At 34.6% G+C, this 23159-nt stretch overlaps 1 protein-coding gene across 7 annotated transcripts in view; it reads right to left on the bottom strand.

The window, feature by feature from the left end:
* SENP7 (SUMO1/sentrin specific peptidase 7) overlaps positions 1-23159 on the bottom strand; it is a 190787-nt gene that overhangs the window by 25218 nt on the left and 142410 nt on the right. For all 7 annotated transcript variants that reach the window (XM_010841983.1, XM_010841988.1, XM_010841987.1 and 4 more), the window contains 8 exons: positions 22057-22396; positions 20534-20691; positions 17603-17749; positions 11595-11628; positions 7162-7341; positions 5460-5722; positions 3194-3327; positions 1715-1831 (listed from right to left, as the gene is read on the bottom strand). In XM_010841983.1, the coding sequence (XP_010840285.1) occupies positions 1715-1831; positions 3194-3327; positions 5460-5722; positions 7162-7341; positions 11595-11628; positions 17603-17749; positions 20534-20691; positions 22057-22396 (1373 nt within the window). The remainder of the gene's footprint in view (positions 1-1714; positions 1832-3193; positions 3328-5459; positions 5723-7161; positions 7342-11594; positions 11629-17602; positions 17750-20533; positions 20692-22056; positions 22397-23159) is intronic.

A 23159-nucleotide genomic window follows, 5' to 3' on the forward strand; every position in this document is an offset into this window, starting at 1 on the left:
CACAGGACTGGGGAAACAGGCTCTTGGAAGGCACAAACAAAACCTTGTGTGCACCAGGACCCAGGAGAAAGGAGCAGTGACTCCACTAGAAACTGATCCAGACATGCCCATGAGTGTTCAAGAGTCTCTGGAGGAGGCGAAAGTCAGCAGTGGCCTGCACAGGGTGGGGGGCACTGAGTGCAGCAGTGCGTGCATAGGACCTTTTGAAGGAGGTCACCATTATCTTCATTACCTCCACCATAGTTTGGCCTCAGGTCAAACAACAAGGAAGAACACAGCCTTTCCCATCAACAGAAAACTGGATTAAAGATTTACCCAACATGGCCCCGCCCATCAGAACAAGACCCAGTTTCCCCCTTAGTCAGTCTCTGCCATCAGGAAACTTTCATAACCCTCTTATCCTTATACATCAGAGGGCAGACAGAATGAAAACCACAATCACAGTAAACTAACCAAACTGATCACATGGACCACAGTTTTGTCTAGCTCAGTGAAACCATGAGCCATGGTGTGTAGGGCCACCCAATATGGATGGGTCATGGCGGAGATTTTCCAAATAATCTGTTTCAAAACAAAATTTAAAAATATTTATAGTAATATACCAGCACTCAGTAAAAATATCACCAGACATGCAAAGAAAAAAGAAAAACAGTATGACTCATAATGAGGGGAAAAATCAGTCAATTGAAACCAACCCAGAACTGACAAGGATGCTAGAATAAGTAGAAAAAGACATTTTTAAAGTTATTATATAATAATTATATTCCATATATTCGAAAAGCTACATACATGAAAGATATTTTTTAAAAGACCCAAATAGAACTTATAGAGATTCATTCTACAAAGTCCAAGAAGAATAGTAGATGGTAACATGAGACTTTTAAGTCTTATCCTTATTAGAATAAGGATAGCACTACTATTAAAATGATAGGGCTGAAATTATATGATGATAATAAATTGATTTGGGAATGGTCAGTGAAATAATCAGGAGACATCTTGAAAAATAAATGTTAGAAATGTGGGTCTAAGGATATAGTACAAAATGAGGACAAGAGACAAATTATCGCTGCATGAAAGTTTAGAAAACTTTTTTATAAATTCATTCAGCTATAATTTTATAAATTCATTGGCTATATAAAAAATTGAAAACTGTAATAGAATAGTGATATAGATTCTTAAAATGTTGGTTAACTTTTATAGCGCTTAAGGACACATAAAGAACTATACAGTTGTTTCGTCCTGGTTTCCAAAGTGATGTGTCATTATGTAAGTACTTTTGTCAATAATATTATAGTCAAAGCATCAAGCATCACTGACTCAATGGACATGAGTTTGAGCAAAATCTAGGAGATGGTGAAGGGCAGAGATGCCTGGCGGGCTGCAGTCCATGGGGTCGCAAGGAGTTGGACCTGACTTAGTGACTGAACAACAAAATAGTCAAAGAAGTATCAACCAACAGCAAGCAAATAACAAAAATGAAAACAAATGAAACAAGAATAACTCTTCTGAAGTATACAGTATCTATGGGAAGTAAAGGAATGAAACAACTTGTCAACAGTAGAAAACTTCACTAGACAAAATTTTTCAAATCTGAAATTTGAGTGGGTTATTTTCAGCTAGAGTTAAAATACTTCAGAAGTATTTACTTTAAGATTCACATCAAAACCTGTAAAACAAATGACATAGTGACATGATCATGTTTCACTGTACTTACTTAAGATAGAAATCAATGATTACATCATTAAGAAACTCTCCTTCTTCTAAGCACTCCAGATCTTCATTAGTTACTCCTAAACCCCCTTTAGTAGGTGGTGGAGGATATACAATCAACCTTAAAAAATAAAAATATAAGTAAAATATATTAATAATGAAAACTCTAGTCTCAAAGGGATTTGTTCTTTGGGAAAATACAGGGCAGTAGTATTCAATAACTAAAATCTTAGGGTAAAATATCTGACACAACACAATCAACTATATTTTCCTTCCTTTGTTTTCACAAGCTACTAATAGTACTGTCACTGAGTATCTTTTCATTTCCAGTCCTTCCCATGTGGGCTAGTCTCAGTTTTTGTCTAATCAACAGGTTATCTCACTATCACTGAGGATGTCTCTCTTCTGTACAATATTTAACTTTCAACAAACTGAAGTAATAAACCATAAAAGATTCTCCTATGCTCCAGTTTCCACTGTTAAGTTTGAACACCCAAGACTAAAACAGTCAGCAGTCAAAAACTATGTTCTCCTACTAGTAACTAGTCTATACCAGCTGGACAATGAAGAAATACATGGGAACTTAGGAGGCAAGTTTCCCATAACAACATGCTTACAATATAAAACTTAGGAGAACATAAAGGAAATAAACCATCAGATCACAACCAGAAAGAAGTGGAAAACAAAATGACAACTAATTAGGCATTTTTTCCTTTGGTTCCCTCTCTTAAAGTTCAGAAATAAGAGCAGTTGTAAATTCTGGCTATAATCTTGAAACAGACAGGGTGGTACTCACTGTACAAATATAGTCAATAATAAAGGTATAATATGTACTTGTTGAACTAGAAAGATTCAAGAAGGTAGGAATCAACTGCAATTGATTTAATCTTCGTAACCATTGCACCTAAATTAAATAATATGGGAAATTTTTAAGTCATAAAATGATAATAACTACTTAATGACTATTTCCCTATCCTGTGCTGTCCGTTTGTTTTTTAACAGAGAAAAGGAATCATGTAGAGGAATAGAAATTATTCTCAAATGCAAAGACTGCCTTATTCTACTTTATTACCATAAGAAGACACAAGAAAGACCAAATATGAGCAAGAAGTAACTTGTGAAGGGAAGTTCTGATAAACTTCAAAGTACCCGAAATTGAGGCACACTTTAGTAAGCAATTTCTCTTTTCCTACCATATATTCAGATATGGGATATATAATCTTAAAAACCTTATACTTCTATTCAAATATTTTCAATAAAGGCTTTGACACATTTGACATCTTGGCTACCATTTCTGACTTCTTAAAACATAAAACTAAGTGAAGTGTCACTGACTTGTTTTCTTGATTATTTTTATTATTAACTGTCAGCAAGAAAGCAAAACTGAAAACATTTAAAAAGGTAAAATACTTAAAATCAGCAACATGAATGAAAACTACTAATGTGCCCACCTATTACAAACAGGATATGACACAGTACATACTTCTGAACAGGTCCAGTGTGCCTGACTTCTCGCCATTCCTCATCTGGATTAGAAGTAATAGAAAGCGAGTAGCAACCACTGCTTTGCTTCTGCAGTAAGGTGTAAGTAGGCTTGGCTGTATCTGTATTTGAGGGCTGACCCCCGCCAAAAAAAAAAAAAAAGGGCAAAGTAAAAGGTCTCCTTATACCCGTACAAATACATATTAACTCTCAAAGGGACAAAGTCAGAAGTTAGACTTGTAAGAGAAAATGGGACAAAAAGAAATACACACCAGTGAGTTATATACATACACATATACTCTTATAATTTCTACAAAGATATAATCAAATCAAAATAATACTCTGGAGCAAAAGATAATGTACTATGGATCAAAGTTTAACCTCAAGTGTTACTTATAGGTCCGGGTTTTATAATTTTAGAATCTGAAATCAGTGCTGTTCAAAATGAACAAAAGAGGTGATAAGTAGTAGGAATGTTTTTAAAAGACTGATAAGGGTTTATAACAACATAAACCGATATTTTATTATTAAATGGAGAACTATGATACAAATTTGTATATACCGTGTAATTATCAAGCAAAATTTTTACAATATTATGCAAAAGCCAGTGGTGAAGTCTTACACCTTATCTTTCACTAATGTGTCTTTCTACAGACCTTTAAAATTACAGATTAAAATAACCAAACCCACATGTGAATGCATGTGTATGTGTGCACATGCCCCCATCACAGAAAACTTAAACACTTTTCTTTCTGCAGGTATTTGGCAGAGATATATAAGCCATAAGTATATTAACAATCTCCTATAAAAATAAATACAGCATTTTAAAACTTACCATTAATTGTTTCAAGATAATCTTAGATTTATAAAAGAGTTATAAGCCTCTAAGGTGGTGGTGGTGGTGGTGCTGCTGCTGCTGCTAAGTCGCTTCAGTCGTGTCCGACTCTGTGCGACCCCATAGATGGCAGCCCACCAGGCACCCCCATCCCTGGGATTCTCAAGGCAAGAACACTGGAGTGGGTTGCCATTTCCTTCTCCAAAGCATGAAAGTGAAAAGTGAAAGTGAAGTCGCTCAGCTGTGTCCAACTCTTAGCGACCCCATGAACTGTAGCCCACCAGGCTCCTCCGTCCATGGGATTTTCTAGGCAAGAGTGCTGGAGAGGGGTGCCATTGCCTTCTCCTAAGGTGGTGCTAGTGGTAAAGAACCCACCTGTCAATGCAGGAGACGTGAGTTCAATCCCTAGGTGGGGAAGATCCCCTGGAGAAGAGCATGGATAGAGGACCTTGGCAGGCTATAGTCCATAGGGTCTCAAAGACATGACTAAAGCGACTTAGCATTTAGCAAGCCTCTCACAGATTCCCCTAATACTAACATCTTTTAAAAAACCACAGTACAATTATCAAAACTAAGAAATTAAAGTTGTATGATACTATAAACTACAGACTTTATTTTGATTTTACTACTTTTTCCAGTAATAAATTTGTTTCAGGATCCTACAATTCCTTCATCTTTCTTTATTTTTCATGACCTTGGTATTTTTTAAGACTGTTGGTCAGTTATTTTATAACTGGGCTTGTTTGATTTTTCTCATGATTAGACTGAGGTTATAAAATATTGAGAAAAACAATATAGAAGTGATATACCCTTCTCCATGCATGATGTGACAGGTACATCAATATATTTTATTACTGGTAATGTTAACTTTGATCATTTGGGCTAAAGTGATATCTGTGACATTTCTCCACTGTAAAGTTACTATAGTGGAGGAAAAAAGTTACTTCTTTTTCGTAATTAGTATTTAAGGTGAGACACTAAGATTATGCACATATCCTGACCTACTTTAAGTTTTCACACATTAAATTTAGCATCTCTCCATGGATCTTACCTGCAACAATCATAACTATGATTTTTCTAGTGGTGGTTTTATATTTCTCTTGTTCCTTTTACATTTTTTAATTGCAATATTTTTCTAAGAAAAAATTATCCCTTGCCCACCTTTTATTATTTGTGTTTTCATTCATCTGTTCAGTTAATCACATGTATCAATACACATTAAAGGGTATATATCTTATTCTCTAGTAATAATTGCATGTATCATTACTGATTTTGTTGATCTGTTTCTAGCTTTGGCACTGGGAATTCCTTTAGGTTGGTTCCTGTGACCTTTGACAAAGCATAGCATTCTAAAATCATGCTAATTTCAATGAAAGAATTTTTATCCAACTGCTTCCCTCCCCCTCACTAATTACATTAATCATATGCTAACCTGAGACACTGATTTCATCTTCATTTCTTCAGTAGTAGCAGCAGGGAAAGAACAAGTTGAAGCACAGTAATAATGAATAAAAGAACTTTCTTTTGAAGACAGGTTCTGAAATAAAGGAAGTGCCTGAACCCAAGATAATGGATAAGAAAGCTCTAATTCTCCATTGGTTGTACTTATTTCTGTCATAATGTCTTTCAATTTCAATTCTTCTCTCTGTGAAATAGAACTGTGTAGCTCAAGGAAAATGAATTCAGTCGATTTTGCTATGAAAGAAAAAAAAAATCGGTTTTTACTGGTAGTATTATTTTGCAAGGGGATTAAAATTAAAATAATTTGATTATTAGTAACAGTAAGGATTGTATAAGGCTCAACAAACTATTTTGCATCATAGTTAATAACCCAGGCAAATTGAATTCCAAAACAACCATTAGTAGCCTAGAACCAAAACTCACAATTTTAGACTCCTACTGCATTAGAATACAAACTCCACAATGGTACTGTATTTCCAGTACCTGGCATTTATTAGATGTGAGCAAATATTTGTTAATGATTGAAATATATACATTATATACAAAACAGACAGCCAGTAGAAAACTGCTATATAGTATAGGGAGCTCAACCTGCTTGCTCTGTGATGATCTAGAGGGGTGGGATGGCGGGGTGGTAGGGAAGACCAAGAGGAAGGAGATATGCGTATACTTATGGCTGGTTCACATTGTTGTATGGCAGAAAAAAACATTATATTATAAAACAATTATCCTCCAATTAAAATAAACAATTAATTTAAAAAATTTGTTAATGAGTATGTGAATAAGTAAATGATGACTAAACAATTATTTTTCTCTAGCCTTCTCTATATAGCAAATCTGCTCATTAAAATTTTCATTCCAACACTTCCTTCAGAATCATCTTCTTTCATTAGTCATTTCAACAGTGGTTTCAAATGACATTCTCACCTCCCACAATGATTATAAATGGCTTGAGCATCTTCCCAACTCCTCTGCTATTGGATCATAAATTTCCCAAATTAATTTGGAAGCAATCAAGATAACAAAATAAGGAATTTTAAAGATTTAAAATTCAGATCATTACTTAACATCTTTAATATGCAAGGCAGTAGGAGGGGAAAAGGTAGAGAGATTAAAGAGATAAGAAAGAAATTTACTAATCTGATTTAACTAATTCTAAACCAGACTTCTTAGGAGTTGGAAACTAAACAAAGTTGGAAAATATTTCAAGATACATATATACCGATAGGAACATTGGCAAAGTATTCAATCCAGTCTTAGAAAAATGATACATAAGTAAGTATATCAAGTTTTCTTTTTTAGAAACTAAAGAAAATCTTGAAAGACTTCTGTATTTTATTTAACTTTGCCACTGATTAGTTCTGTCATAGTTCATTATGAAATCAGGGCAAGAACTCTTATGATAGGCAGCCAAGGATGTCAACTGACTAAAAGGTAAGGTACTGCTTTTATTTTAGAAGATAATTTTAACTGGTTGAGTAAAATTATAAGGAGAAATTATGAATAAAGTAATTTATCTTAAATAATATCAAGGGATAAATTATTTTTAATTCAGTGAACTTAATTTCAATTCAATGAAATGATTACATTCTACTAAATTATTTTAGAGGAAAATTATTTTATAGGAGTTCTCAGATAATCTTGACATTTAAAAGAAATCTTTTTATACTCACATTGCTGGCTTAATACAGAGTTTTCTAGTTGAGTCTGAATCTCCTGAAGATAATTTGAGGAGACCCAAAGAAAGAGGATAGCATGACTTTTTTTACTGTGATCATCATCTTTATTTTTCCATAATCCAAATCTCTTTAAATGTGTGGTATCCACTAGCAATGAAATCTCATGCACGGACACTGAAAAAAGTAAAAGATAACAAGGTAATAAATTAATCTGTTTAGGAATACAACACATGCACTGTATGACTCTTCTTTAACAATATATTTTTCAAAAAGAATTACATGCAATGTTTTTCAAAAATATTATTTATAGCACATTTCAATAAACTTGGCTGAAATACCTAAACACTATTATTAGAGTAAAAAAGATCATATAAATTAGAAAGGGCTAAATAATTATTAAATGGTAATAAAAAGTAGGAAGTTAGCCTCTCACCATTATATGATCTCAGACTATCTTATCAATGCAGTAAACTAAGCACAGTGTAACTAAGAAAATTATATAATTCTATTTTGGTCAATACTATCAACCAAGATTCCAAATGCTATCATAAGCCACTTAACACCTATTTCCCTTCTAAAACATTTATCCAAAGATTCTCAAGAGTAATATGAGCTTCTGAAGGATCTAGGATAATTTTTTTTTGGAGGCACCGCAGTTTGCAGGATCTCAATTCCCCCACCAAGGATTAAACCTGGACTATGGCAGTAAAATTAAATTATTTTTAATTAAAATTTTAAATTAAGAAATTAAAAGACGCCTGCTCCTTGGAAGAAAAGCTATAACCAACCTAGACAGCATATTAAAAAGCAGAGACATTACTTTGCCAACAAAGGTCCGTTTAGTCAAAACCATGGTTTTTCCAGGAGTCATGTATGGATGTGAGAGTTGGACCCATAAAGAAAGCTGAGCGCCAAAGAACCATGGTGTTAGAGAAGACTCTTGAGAATCCCTTGGACTACAAGGAGATCAAACCAGTCAATCCTAAAGGAAATCAGCCCTGCATATTCATTGGAAGGGCTGAAGCTGAAGCTCCAATCATTTGGCCACCTGATGCAGAGAACTGACTCACTGGAAAAGACCCTAATGCCAGGAAAGATTGAAGGCAGAAGGAGAAGGGGACGACAGAGGAAGAGATAGTTGGATGGCATCACTGACTCAATGGACATAAGTGAGCAAGCTTCGGGAGTTGGTGAAGAACAGGGAAGCCGGGCATGCTGCAGTCCATGGGGTCACAAAGAGTCGAACATGACTGAGCGACTGGACTGAACTGAACTGAATGGCAGTAAAAGCCCAGAATCCTAACCACGAAGCAACCAGGGAATTTCTAGGATGAAATCTCTTAAAATTTTCCGAGGTTTTACTGCTCAAAATTTTGAGGTAATCACTCTGAATTAACACTTTTCCCTTTCATTTAGTGAAAAGAATCTCCTGGAAGGACCTTATTTTGTAACTCAAAGACACACACAAAACTGGTGTAAAGAAGTCCTGAGGTCATCTGGTTCAACTGTGAGAAAACAAGTAGCTGAACTAGGAATATAAATATCAGTTAAGTACAATCCCAAGACTGTTACCTATCTGAAATAAATCTTTACTACTCCTCCCCCTGTTTTTTCCTGGCACAGTGCTACTCAAAATGCAACATTCTCAGCTTGCAACATTGCCATCAGCCCGGAAGCAATTGGAAATACAGAATTCAGGCCCCACACTGGATATACAGAATCAAAATCAGCACTTAGAGAAAAATAAAAAAATAAACAGGTAATCCAGATGAACGTTAAAGTTTGAAAAGGATTTTACAATGAGCATTCAAATACTCATTAACTTGTCATCTTAATGTTTTCCAAGATAGCTATTCTATTCATTTTTTCTTTATTTCTTTCCTATTTCCTCCTTCCTTACGCTATTCTTTTCTTCCATTATTTCATTTCTTCAGGTTTTTTCCTTGTTCTCTTTCTGGATTTCTATTTCTCTTCTGTGCCTGTCCATATGCATGCCTGCCTGACTTGCTCTCTTTCTATCCTGTCATGTCTTATTCTAACCTACCTCCCCTCTTCTTTTACTACTTACTGGCTCCTTTTTTTTTTTTTGTATGTCTTTTTTTTTTTAATTGAAATATAGTTGACATATAATATTAGTTTCAGGTTACAACATAATGATTTGATTTTTGCATACATTATGAAATGATGACCATAATAAGTTTAATAACCATCTGTCTCCCTATAAAGTTATTATAATATTACTTACCATATTCCTTATATTGGAGATTATATTTCTGGGGCTTATTTATTTTAAATAAATTTATTTTGCCTTATTCACTTAATTTTGTCCAGCTCCCCATCACCCTCCTCTCTGGCAACTAGCTGCTTGTTCTGTTTATATATGAGTCTGCTTCTCTTTTATTTTTAGATTCCACATACAAGTGTGATCATACAGTATTTGTTTTTGTCTGCCTCATTTTGCTAAGCATAGTACCCACTAGATCCACCCATGTTGTCACAAATGGCAAGATTTCATTTTACAATGGTTGAGTAATATTCCATATATCTCGCATCTTCTTTATCCATTCATCTATCAATAGACACTTAGGTTGCTTCCACATATGTTTGCTTGGCTACTGTGAATAACGAATGCTGCAGTGAATACTGGGGGTGCATGTACTTTTTCAAAATAGTGGTTTGTTTTCTTAGAGTAAATATCCTGAAGTGAAATTTTTGGGTCACACAGTTCTATTTTTAATTTTCTGACCAACCTCCATACTATTTTCCATTGTGGCTGCATCAATTTACATTCTGAATGTATGCCAACAGTGCAAGAGGGTTTCCCTTTTTTCTGCATCCTTTCCAACACTTGGCTTCCCTAGTGGCTCAAACGGTAAAGAATCTGCTTGCAATGCAGGATACCCAGGTCTGATCCCTGGGTCAGGAAGATCCCCTGGAGAAGGGAATGGCAACCCACTCCAGTATTCTTGCCTAGAGAATCTCATGGACAGAGGAGCTTGGCAAGCTACAGTCCATGGGGATGCAAAAAAAGAATCAAACATGACTGAGCAACTAACACTTTCCAACACTTTTGTTATTTGCTGTCATTTTGATGATGGCCATTCTGACCGCATGAGGTGGTATCTTGCTGTGGTTTGGATTTGCATTTCACTGACAATCAGTAATGTTGAGTATCTTTTCATGTATCTGTATGTCTTCTTTGGAAAAATGTCTGTTCAGGTCCTCTGCCCATGTTTTAGTTGTTTGTTCCATTGATGTTGAACTGTATGCATTCTTTATATATTTTGGATATGAACTCTTTATCAAATATATGATTTTCAAATATTTTCTCCCATGCTGTACACCTGAAATTAATATGTTGCATGTCATTTATACCTTTATTTTAAAAAAAGAATTTGAGAGGTAGCTCTGTTGCATAGATCTTTATCTACAGATTATAGCACTATCTTTTATGAAATTTTCTTTTGAATCACAGGTCTTTGTTTCTTCTAAATAGCTAATGTTATATTGTTCCATAATAACTTATTAAAATTTCCTATTAAAAATATCAGGGTGTGTATATACACACACACACACACATATACATATTCTAATATATTACATATGCCTTATACATTCTTACTACTTATAGTAGCTTCCTAATCATTAAATTTATTCTAATAATACATAGTTGTAGATTCTGTACATGGTATATGGGAAGAGTCCAACTAAAGTTACTTCAATCTCATCTTCAGTCTGGGGAAGGTTTCTTCTTCCCCAGTTCATTTCTGAAGTGCTATCTGTATATATTTTTCTTGCTCATTCTTTTCATAATTTATTCTCTAAAGAGACTGTTCTCTGTTGCTTATTATTAGTTCTCTTAGTGTTGTTTATTCTGAAAGGTTTTTATTTGGGAAGAGAATGAGAAACCTCAGTCTCCACAAATTACAGGTACATTTTCTAATCCACTTTGTACTTTATCTAATCCATTAGATAAAAGTGTACTTTATCCACTTTTTCTAATCCACAGGTACTTTATCTAATTCATTAGGTAACAAATGGTATAAATGCTCTTTCTTAATCCCTATGCAAAGCCATTTACATGGTTGTGTGCAACACTAAAAATTTTCTTCATTACTTACAGTTTCTATTTTCATCCATTTTTATATATCAAAACTCTCACTATAAAAACTATTTTTCTTATCCCTTAATATTACTTTAAGTCCTTAAAATAATATACCATTTTAAGTGTTACAAAATATTTTAACTCCTTTGGAAGCTACTAAAATAGTGTTAGGTTGAAACACATTATTAATCTTACATTTACGCAAATTCTATAGTGGAAAAAAGTATGAAAAACTAGTTGCAGAAATACTTCAGAATTTTTGCTGACCAGTTTTATACTCAAAATTACAGTGAAAAGAGGTCATAAGACAATGATAGCTTACCTTGAAATGGGATCTTAATATACTTTGTTGTGAACTAAAGAAAAAACAAAAAAGCAAAACAGGAGTTACCACTCAAAATGTGTTACTATTCAAATTTTTCAAAAAATTGTTCTTCTTTAAACCACAAGTAAGTAATCAAAGTCTATGTACTAAAAGTCATAAATCTTTTCCTCTTAAACTAAGAAGTTATTTCATTGTAAATACTTTGTCTTACAGAAGTTTAAGAACCCTGTGCAAGGAATTTAATTTTCAATATGCTCATTTATAAAACCAGTAAGACTATACGTAATATATTTTCAAAATGTTTCCAGAATATTTAAGGAAGAAATAAGATAAAGTCCAAAAGAACTGCCAAGAGACCTCAGAGTATCAATGATTTTGGTTAATTAACTACAAAGCAGAATTTGATTCTTATCTCTGTTGACATTCCCAGGATTCATTTTTCTTTGTTTCATGTTATACATTTCCTTCTGACTGAGATTCAGCAAGGTTCCCGCTCATTCCACTACATCTGTGCCAAGACACTAAATTTTCTCTAGGTATCTTTTGTATATATCTGATCTCCTTAATTGTTGATTTTATAATAAACTTTCAAGAGTTATGGAGCACCTAAATCTTACGTGTACCATCTAAAATAGAGGTCCCTTCAAGTCTGTCAAATTAATTCATGCCTATTGATTTGTTACTTGGTTAGGTTTCCCTTTTGATCAATACATTTATGAAACTTTTGACCAAATCAGGGATATAGCCTGTGAGCAGAAAACAAAATTTAAAATGGTATTGGTACAGGGGTACCTAAATTAACTACCAACAAAGTTCCAAATAAGTAGCAAACAATGTTTGGTGAAACCACAGGTTTACTATGCCTCTTTTTTTTCTAATTAAAAATTTTTTTCATGCTGTAGTTTCCCAAATATAAAACTCACATTTCATTGTGTAAGTTAGCCACTAAAGCAAAATTTGAGCAAAAGGACAAATGGGGTTCAAATGTTGCCTCTCTTATCCCTACTACTTTTTATAAACAATAAGTAGGTAAACTTAGGCAACTTACTGAACCTCTCAGCTCTAGGTCAGAACCTTAATCAAGAGGAGCTATTATCATTAGACTCTAGCATCTGATTCAGTATGTTATCTAATCTGATTTAGTCAAATACATCTGATTACTATGTCACTTTCATGTAACTGCTGTATATTTCGTGTATACACCCTTTGCTAAATTCTTTCTGACATGTTTCACTGGCTCATTAATCTCATAAAATATATCTTAGCAATTGTAAATAATGAGCTATAGAAAATGAATATAAGAAGTGTTTGCTATTAAGATTTTACAGTCATTACTATGAAATTATGAATTAGAAGTAGTACACCTATATATCTGGCTGCTGCTGTCTACATTATTGTTTCATTCTCCCACCATAAGCAACCTTGTCCTATCAAAACTTTCAACTTGGCAAGAATTACATACTCATTTTGCCTTTTTCAATGACTAAGCCAACATGCAACCTTCCCAAAGCCAAAGCCCTGAATGCAGCAAAAAACTGAATCCCTAGTTAAGAAATCAGAAAGATGTTCTTGTGGCAATAAGGTAATCCCAAGTTCTCTGAAATCATACCATATCTATTTAAACTTAAAAATAAAGCTGAACATAAGAGATTTTTTGTAACTTCTAACAACAGCCAGTACAGTTTTTTTAATATATACTTAATAAACATTTTTCCTATTATTAACAAAGTTAAGATCTAAAAAATTAAATGTGCAGCATTCTCTACTGCAGCATTCTCAACATTATAAAAAAAAAAGGCAATAATAACTTAAATGTACCACTCTAAAATAATGGCTCTAACTTATATAAGAGTTTCCCACTACAGGTATTTCTCTAGTGCAGCTCACCTGTAACTGTCATGACAGAGAACAGTATTTCCAGCATCCATAACAATACACAGCAGATACTCATTAAAGATCTGGAAAATGACTAAGTTTAATTCTCTAATATACTATCCCCTCCCAAAAAATAAGACGTTCTTTACCTTATAAGTTATATAGAATATGATAAACTCTGTCTGAACAAGAATATATATTAAGTTTTTTGAAAAGCTTGAAATTTTTAAGACTTTTACCTTTTTCCTGTTTTATGTTATTCATTATATTTTTCAACCTTAAAACTTCTTAAAATCCCTCCATAGTAACATAACTGTTTTAATTTTTGAAGAATTCCTCTCAACCTTTCTTCACACACATATATTTTACCTGCATATATTTACTTTAATTTACTAAACCACATTCCTATAATCAGACATTTAAGATTTTTTGTTTTTAATTAAAGTCTGTATTCCAATAGACATGAGACAAATGTTTAAGACCTGCTTTATGACATTTATTGAATATCTGCAGTCCTATATTACTTGTAATAGCAAAATACTGGGGACAACTGCAATGTCCAACAGTCAGGAATTCAGAACAATCCAATCATTCCAAAATAGGTAGGTGAATTAATTTAATGTGATTATGGTAAGTTAGAAAACAGTATGCAGAATGGACTGCTCTGGTGGCTCAGTGGTAAAGAATCTGCCTGCCAGTGCAGGAGATGCAAGTTCAGTCCCTGAGTCAGGAAGATCCCCTGGAGAAGGAAATAGCAACCCACTCCAGTATTCTTCCCTGCGAAATCCCGTGGCCAGAGAAGTCTGGCAGGCTACAGTCCATGGGGTCACAAAAGAGTCAATTAAACAACAATATATAATGCTACATCCTTTGGTTTTAAAGATATACAGTTAATATGGAGAATACAGAATGATGTAGAGTTAATACTAATTGTCTCTGGATAAGCAAGATTACAGGTATTCCTCAAATTGTTCCTTTATTCATTTGTGGATTTCCCTGATGGCTCAGCTGGTAAAGAATCTACCTGCAAGGCAAGAGACCTGGGTTTGATCCCTGGATTGGAAAGATTCCCTGAAGAAAGGAAAGGCTGCCCACTACAGTATTCTGGCCTATACAACTTCATGGACTGAACAGTCCATGGGGTGGCAAAGAGTCAGACACGACTGAGCGACTTTCACTTTATTCATTTGTAGTTTTTTGTTTGGTTTTGGTTTTTGCCCATAACAAGTCTACCTGAGTGTATAATAGCATAATTAATACACTAATTAATGAAAACCCACTGAGGAATATTTATGTTAAATTTTTCTCCCTTAGCTAATCAGTTACTATAACATATTTAGGTTACCTAATTTTTGGCCATTACAAAGAACTCTACAGAAAAAACTGGTCAAACCTGGGTTTTAAATGAAAAAGCTAAAAAGTAAGGGGAAAAATTAAGAAAAAGTGAACAAAATTTCTTAAAGTAATTTTAAAAATCAACCTAGGCATATCAAAAGCATTAATATCTGAAAATTAGTGATCAGAGAAGATACATTTTAAACAGAATTGCTGTGATGTTTTCAATCAAAGCAATTTTAACTATATCATAAGCTACCACTATGGGTACTTCCCAGAATTTGTACACGGTTACTCTGTTGGGATAATAGAGTGCATGGTACATGGTCACCAAGTAAACATATACTTCACGTCTTAAATCATATACTGTCCTCTCTGTGATGTCTTCCCTGACTGCTCCAGCCAGAGGAAAGGAGAGATCATGTCTTAACATTTTTATATTCCCTACCCTATCTATAAGACAGTGAAATACTGCTAAATCTTCTAGGAAAATACTTGAATTATAATTTGATATAGTCAATTCAACTAATGTTTATAAGTGCCTATTTAAGTGTGAGCCATTTATGTAAAGTATAAGAGGGAGTAAAATATGGTTCCTCATCACAAGATGCTTAAAGTCTAATAGAGAGATCTAGGCAAGAATACAAACAAAAACACAAAGAATCAATCTTACAACAGATGTACAAACAAAGTGCTGTAAGTACACAGTAAAAGGAGAAGTTAATTCTGGCTAGGAAGAAGAAATCAGGAAAGGTTTTCGGGAAGAGGAGGTATTTCAGATAAGCCTTAAAATATTTTAACAGGCAGAAAAAAGTAGTGAGAAAATATAGAGAACTGAGCAAAATCCAGCATGGCTTTCATATATAAAATGTGAGGCATTAATATTGAAAAGAAAGTGGAAAAATAAGAGGAACTATTCCTGGATATCCTTAAAGTAACAAGTTTAGGAATTTGGAGAGCTCTGTTGTTGTTCAGACACTTGGTCGTCTAAGACTCTTTGCGACCCCATAGACTGCAGAGTGCCACGCTTCCCTCTTCTTCACCATCTCCCAGAGCTTACTCAAACTCATGTCCATTGAGTTGGTGATGCCATCCAACCATCTCTTCCTCTGTCATCCCCTTCTCCTCCTGTCTTCAATCTTTCCCAGCATTAGGGTCTTTTCTAATGAGTCAGTTCTTTACATCAGGGGACCAAAGTACTGAAGCTTCAGCTTCAGCACCAGTCCTTCCAATGCATATTCAGGATTGATTTCCTTTAGAATTAACCAGTTTGATCTCCTTGCAGTTCAAGGGACTCTCAAGAGTCTTCTCCAATACCACAGTTCACAAGCATCGATTCTTCAGCACTCAGCCTTCAGCACTCAAATCCACACGTGACTACTGGAAAAACCATAGTTTTGACTATGTGGACCTTTGTTGACAAAGCAATATCTGTTTTTTAATATGCTGTCTAGGTTTGTCATAGCTTTTCTTCCAAGGAGCAAGCATCTTTCTATTTCATGGCTGCAATCACCATCTGCAGTGATTTGGGAGGCCAATAAAATAGTCTCTCACTATTTCCATTGTTTCCCCATCTATTTACCATGAAGTGATGGGACCAGATGCCATGATCTTAGTTTTTTAAATGCTGAATTTTAAACCAGCTTTTTCACTATCCTCTTTCACCTTCATCAAGAGGCTCTTTAATTCCACTTCACTTTCTGCCATAAGGGTGGTACCATCTGCATATCTGAGGTTATTGATATTTCTCACAGCAATCTTGATTCCAATTTTGATTTTGGCAGCATGAATCCAGAAGATTCTTGCTTCATCCAGCCGGTATTTTGCTGGAGAGCCTGGAGGGCTGCAGTCCATGGGGTCGCAAAGAGTCAGACACAACTGAGCAACCAAGCACAGCACTCTGCATATAAGTTAAATGAGCAGGGTGAGAATATACAGCCTTGACATACTCCTTTCCCTATTTGGAACTAGTCTGTTGTTCCATGTCCGGTTCTAACTGTTGCTTCTTGACCTACATACAGATTTCTCAGGAGGCAGGTCAGGTGGTCTGGTATTTCCATCTCCTTAAGAATTTTTCACAGTTTGTTGTGATCCACATAGTCAAAGGCTTTAGCATTGTCAATAAAGCAGAAGTAGATGTTTCTCTGGAATTCTTTTGCTTTTTCTATGATCCAACAGATGTTGGCAATTTGATCTCTGGCTCCTCTGCCTTTTCTAAATCCAGCTTGAACATCTAGAAGTTCTCAGTTCACACACTATTGAAGCCTAGCTTGGAGGATTTTGAGCACTGCTTTGCTAGTATGTAAAATTAAAGCAATTGTACAGTAATTTGAACAATCTTTGGCATTGCCCTTCTTTGGGATTGGAATGAAAACTGACCTTTTCTAGTCCTGTGGCCACTGCTAAGTTTTCCAAATTTACAATAATTTAAACTCAGTTTATAATAATTTACATTAATAAAATAAGATTCACTCTTTTTGCTATCAATTATACTCCAAAGAAATATTTACTTTACCTTCAAATAAGTGTTAGAACCCAAAGAATATCAGTGTTGCACATGATTCTTTTCATACATAATCTTCATTAGAGTAGTCAGATTAGAGACATGATTTTAGGGCATTCCTCTACAGTTTCAAAATTTCCTATTTAAAGATATGTTTTAAAACAGATATAATAACATATTCAAAATTTCCTATATAAACTAATATCAATTCCATTTTCATTTGCACTAAAGAGGCAATCTGAAAATTGACCTTGCCCAAAAGCAAAACTAAAGAAAAAATATATATACTTACTGTAACACAACCTTTAGAAGCTCCTTTTATTTTACCAATATAAACAGAAGTAAATATAAAATCCAGTTGTAGATCCATCTCATTCTTAGGTATAAGACAGGAAATGTTTTCCATGACAGGATTATATGAACATAATTCAGATGAAGTCTAACAACAAAAAAATTATAAAATGCATGTAATGCTAAGTATTATATAAATGTTGACAATGATTTTTTAAGTCATATACGTCTTTAAATTATCATTAATGAGTTTGTGAAGGATTTTACACTGTTCTTACTGTCAAGAAATAGTTGTCTAGATTTTTCCCTTAAAAAGTATGATTTACTTTGATAAAATTACTCTAGTTGAATTCTAAATTAATTCCATAGGGCCTACAATACAGAAATACATCCTTCTCTGTATCAAATTCATGATTTTAAATTCAGTATTCCCTAATGGGCTTTATTTATTTTTAACTCAACAAAAATAAATTAAGATTTATATAATGTTTAGTTTAACATGCGTTTTTAAATATCTCTTCTAGTCACCAGAACAACCCCATAGGGCAAGTTATTTTTTTATTTATGCATTTCATAAGTAGAGCTAATAGATGTTTGGACTGGTTAAGTGACTTGCTTAAAATAACACTGCTACTAAGAAGCAAAACTAAGACAAATCAGCTTTCTATCTGCAGGTCAAGGGATATTTCAAGCATATAAAATTGTTTCTATAAACCAAGATGATGCTGTTAGCTATTGCATTCTTAGTGCACAAGAAGGGATATAACTGCCTAAGAAGCACTGATATATCAAATCTATATGATTTACTATGTGCACTATGTCTCAAAAATCATTCCACTTCTCCTCAAAAAATTCACAACTCTGCTTTTAAGTTATAATAGACGACCAGGCAGTATCAACAGCAGCAATTTTCCATGATCTCTTCTGAGTTCTACAATGCTTTCAGATGACTTTTTCAATTCCATATTTGCATAGCTGTTGCACATTATGCCTCTTTAACCTTGATATTGCTAATGACCAAATAAACCACGAGTAGAGCAATTATTGGAGAAGGCAATGGCACCCCACTCCAGTACTCTTGCCTGGAAAATCCCATGGACGGAGGAGCCTGGTAGGCTGCAGTCTGGGGCTGCAAAGAGTCGGATACGACTGAGCGACTTCACTTTCACTTTTCACTTTCTTGCATTGGAGAAGGAAATGGCAACCCACTCCAGTATTCTTGCCTGGAGAATCCCAGGGACAGGGGAGCCTGGTAGGCTGCCGTCTATCGGGTCGCACAGAGTCGGACACAACTGAAGCGACTTAGCAGCAGAGTAATTATGCATGGGTATTCACTCTCCCACCTCTAGAAAACGCTGATTAATCTTCACCTCAAACATGCGCTCTACTCATTATTTTTAATCCAGCTCACAATGCCATTTATCTGCTTAACAGAATTTTTTATCATTCTCATCTTTTATTGTTTACTGTACTCTTCTTATCCCTTAAGCAAAAAAGGGGGAATCTAATCAACTGCAGATGGTTCTAATTAGTCAAATAACTGTGTGTTTTAAGTGATAAATTGAGAAGAGGAGTTATAAAAAATTCCTTATTGGGTCTCACAATTGGTAAAGACTAACTGCCTTTTAAAAATGGTCAATTCATACTTCTAACAACTTCATTTAAAACTGGAAACAAGGAAGGGTGCAGAGGTATATTCTGCCTAACAGATCTTGGTAGATCTCTATGTTATTTACTGCTTGGCTGTGATCATATGTTGTCAGCTCTACAAGGGATATAATTTTCCTTTAACATGATCATTTCATACTGCACTGTTAATTTACATGCTGCCAAGGGAACTGCAGTTCATTTAGAATTTTGAACGCATTATCAACACTTTTAATTACAAATACAGCTACACTATCAGGTAGGCTGTTGGCCCAGATGGGCAACAATTGCTACATTTTAACAAAAATTCACAATACAACTACTGAGGTGATTTCTGTATGAAGTAACAAATGCAACAGAAACACCCATGAAATAATAATCAACCTATCAGACTGTTTTCATTGAACTGACTAAATTCTTCATCACACTCTACAGAATAACAGTCTTTGCATTATTCAAAAACAATTAACATAAGTTAACCATAATTCTGCACTGGTAGTGACTGACAATCATTTCTTTAAAACAGGAAAATCAGAAGCTGATATTATGAATGAATACTGACAATAAATAACTTGAACCTTACTTTAGAGCTATACTCTTCTAAGACGTATGTCAAAAACACCACTGGCTGACATTAAACCAACACACACTTCCACTTCTGTAAGAAGGAAGAGACAAAGGACTTATCAAACTGATAGGTTTGTGACACTTTTCTAAATGCTTTCATATGTTGTTTCATTTAATACTCAAAATAATCTTGTGAAATAGGTGTTATCACTCTCATTTAGTATATAAGTAAACAGGCTTAAAGAAGTTAAGGGACTTGTCCAAATGGCAGATCCAAGATCTGAACACAGCTCTGTATAGCTCAAGATGTCAGGTTCTTTCCTCTATATCACGCTTTTTTAATAGCATGTGAGGAAAAGGAATAATTCCAAGTAGCCCTTGTACTACAAAACTACACAAATACCAGAAACCATTTCATTCTAGAAAATATTTTGATAAAGTACTTAAATGTCCAATGAGAAACCAAAAAGAGAATATTTGAGTCAGAATATTTAGACTAAAAAAATAAAACTGACAAAAGAAAAATGATATTAAGCCTTTCACTTCAAAATAAAGACAATTATATGCTTCCCTCAAACTAATACAAAAGTTATCTTAGAATTCAAACTAAGAAATATGTTATTTTTACATAATATTCTGCTTGATGAAACAAAAAAATAGTCATTAGCCAATAGTGTATATTTCACTGTTAATCTGTGAGAAGACAGAAATAAATTACCTGTACAGACTCACAAGTAATCAATGGTAGTTCTGACACTACTGGTTCAGAAGTACTCTCACTTTCATGAGAAATGGCATCATCCTGCTTAGGCTGTAATTTAAGAATTTCTGAACTTTTATGTTCAGTGGGTCCTTCTTCATCACTAGAAACAACAACTAAAATGGAAAAATGTATTTTTTTTTAATGTGTCACAATAATCACATATAAAAAGAGAATTTTCTAACTCATGCAATGTATCTTTAATAATTCCACTGAACTGACTAATCTAACTTTATTCAGTTTCGATAGTAGCCCATCATTCATTATCTGATTTATGCTGCTACTGCTGCTGCTAAGTCGCTTCAGTCATGTCCGACTCTGTGTGACCCCATAGATGGTAGCCCACCAGGCTCTGCTGTCTCTGGGATTCTCCAGGCAAGAACACTGGAGTGGGTTGCCATTTCCTTCTCCAATGCTACTTGCATACAATGTTTTCACATCAGTGCTATTATTTGGCAGTTATCTGCAACCTTACTCTCTGGAGGAAGAAGGTATTTTAAAATAGATAAAGCCATTAGGATAACTTAGGAACAGATTCTAGTTCTAATAATATATTATTGCCATCATTCTCGGAGAAGGCAATGGCACCCCACTCCAGCACTCTTGCCTGGAAAATCCCATGGACGGAGGAGCCTGGTAGGCTGCAGTCCGTGGGGTCGCTAAGAGTCAGACATGACTGAACGACTTCACTTTCACTTTTCACTTTCATGCATTGGAGAAGGAAATGGCAATCCACTCTAGTATTCTTGCCTGGAGAATCCCAGGGACGGGGGAGCCTGGTAGGCTGCCGTCTATGGGGTCGCACAGAGTCAGACACGACTGAAGCGACTTAGCAGCAGCAGCAGCCATCATTCTAAATTGTACTTTAAGTCCTGTTACATTAGTTTCTTCTAGGAGGAAGAAATGAATGGCAAGGGAAAAATGTGGGAGACTAGTCACTAGATATCCTTTAGAACCTTTTTTGTACCATGTGACTGTATCAAATACTTGAAAATTAAAATCAATTTAATGACAATAAATAAATAGCACTTAAACTCTCTGTACTTCAGTTCAATCAATCAAAATGACAATAATGGTCCTTACAGATTTGTGCCAAAAAAAACACAAAAAACTGATGAGATACTGATGAGTACACTAATAAAAAAAAATTACTTCTGCTTCCAAGTACTCCATTCCTTACCTAAATCAATACTACAAAATTAATGACATCCCAAAACTCCAAGTCTTTTTTTTCCTGAAGGTAATATATTCCTGAATATATTTCCTGAAGGTAATATATTCCTGAATATATTTCCTGAAGGTAATATATTCCTGAATATATTTCCTGAAGGTAATATATTCCTGAATATATTTCCTGAAGGTAATATACATGGATGTAATAAATAACACAGTGCCTCAGCAAAATTTCTTTGACAGAAGAAATAAAACAACTAAGCAGAGTAGAGACAATTAATAGCTTTTATTATCCTCATGTTACTTACTTGGTTCAGCAGAGATAAATGATAGGTTCCCTTCACTGTGTTCACTTAAAACAGGTTTTCCTATTGTGTTCAATTCATTCTCATCCTTCACAACTAGAGTAGAATTCCCCACAGTATCAGAGGAAATAGAGCTCTCAAAAGTTTCCATGGCTGAACATCCAGAGGTCATTTGAGGAGAAGCACTCAAAGCCAACTCCTGACCACAATCTGAGGGTAGTTGAGCAAAATCACTTTCTATGGATTCATATGTAACTTCTTCAAACAGTTTTGGATCCTCATGATAGTTTTCACTTGACTTTTCCAACTCAGTGAATACTGCTGGGTCATTTTCTTGCTCTATCTGAACATAAATAAATGCATATGAAAATCAGCATTTTTCAAATTTAGCTAACATGAAGAATCTTTTTTAAGTTTAAATTCCTATAAAAGTAAAAATACTATATCATTTCTATAATTATAGGAATAGAAAAGTACACAATTACACTATATTACTTGCAAAAGTCTCTCAAGTATTAATATACAGATATAAAGCTTGGTCTATCCAATCAGATGCCTAAATAGTTTTTAAAAGGATGGGAAGGGGAAACACCCATATTTACAAGTGGTTCAGAAGGGTCTCACAATCTAAGTCAACTTTAAATAAGAGAAAAATTTTTTACAGCTTTACTTTGCAAAAGAGGCCATTTGACATTATGTGACTTTAGTTACAAGAGCAAAAAAAATAAAAACTTAGGATAACAATATGAAAAATTAAGAAAATCAATCACTGCCTTCATATCTCTCAGTTCAGTCGATCAGTCATGTCCAACTCTTTGTGACCCTATGGACTGCAACACATCAGGCCTCCCTGTCCATCACCAACTCCTGGAGTCTCCTCAAACACATGTCCATTGAGTCGGTGATGCCATCCAGCCATCTCATCCTCTGTCGTCCCCTTCTCCTCCTGCCTGCAATCCCTCCCAGCATCAGGGTCTTCTCCAATGAGTCAACTCTTCGCATGAGGTGGCCAAAGTACTGGAGTTTCAGCTTCAGGATCAGTCCTTCCAATGAACACCCAGGACTGATTTCCTTTAGGATGGACTGGTTGGATCTCCTTACAGACA

Source organism: Bison bison, unplaced genomic scaffold (assembly GCF_000754665.1).
Source record: "Bison bison bison isolate TAMUID 2011002044 unplaced genomic scaffold, Bison_UMD1.0 scf7180017864168, whole genome shotgun sequence".
In the NCBI taxonomy this organism is placed as follows: Eukaryota; Metazoa; Chordata; class Mammalia; order Artiodactyla; family Bovidae; genus Bison; species Bison bison.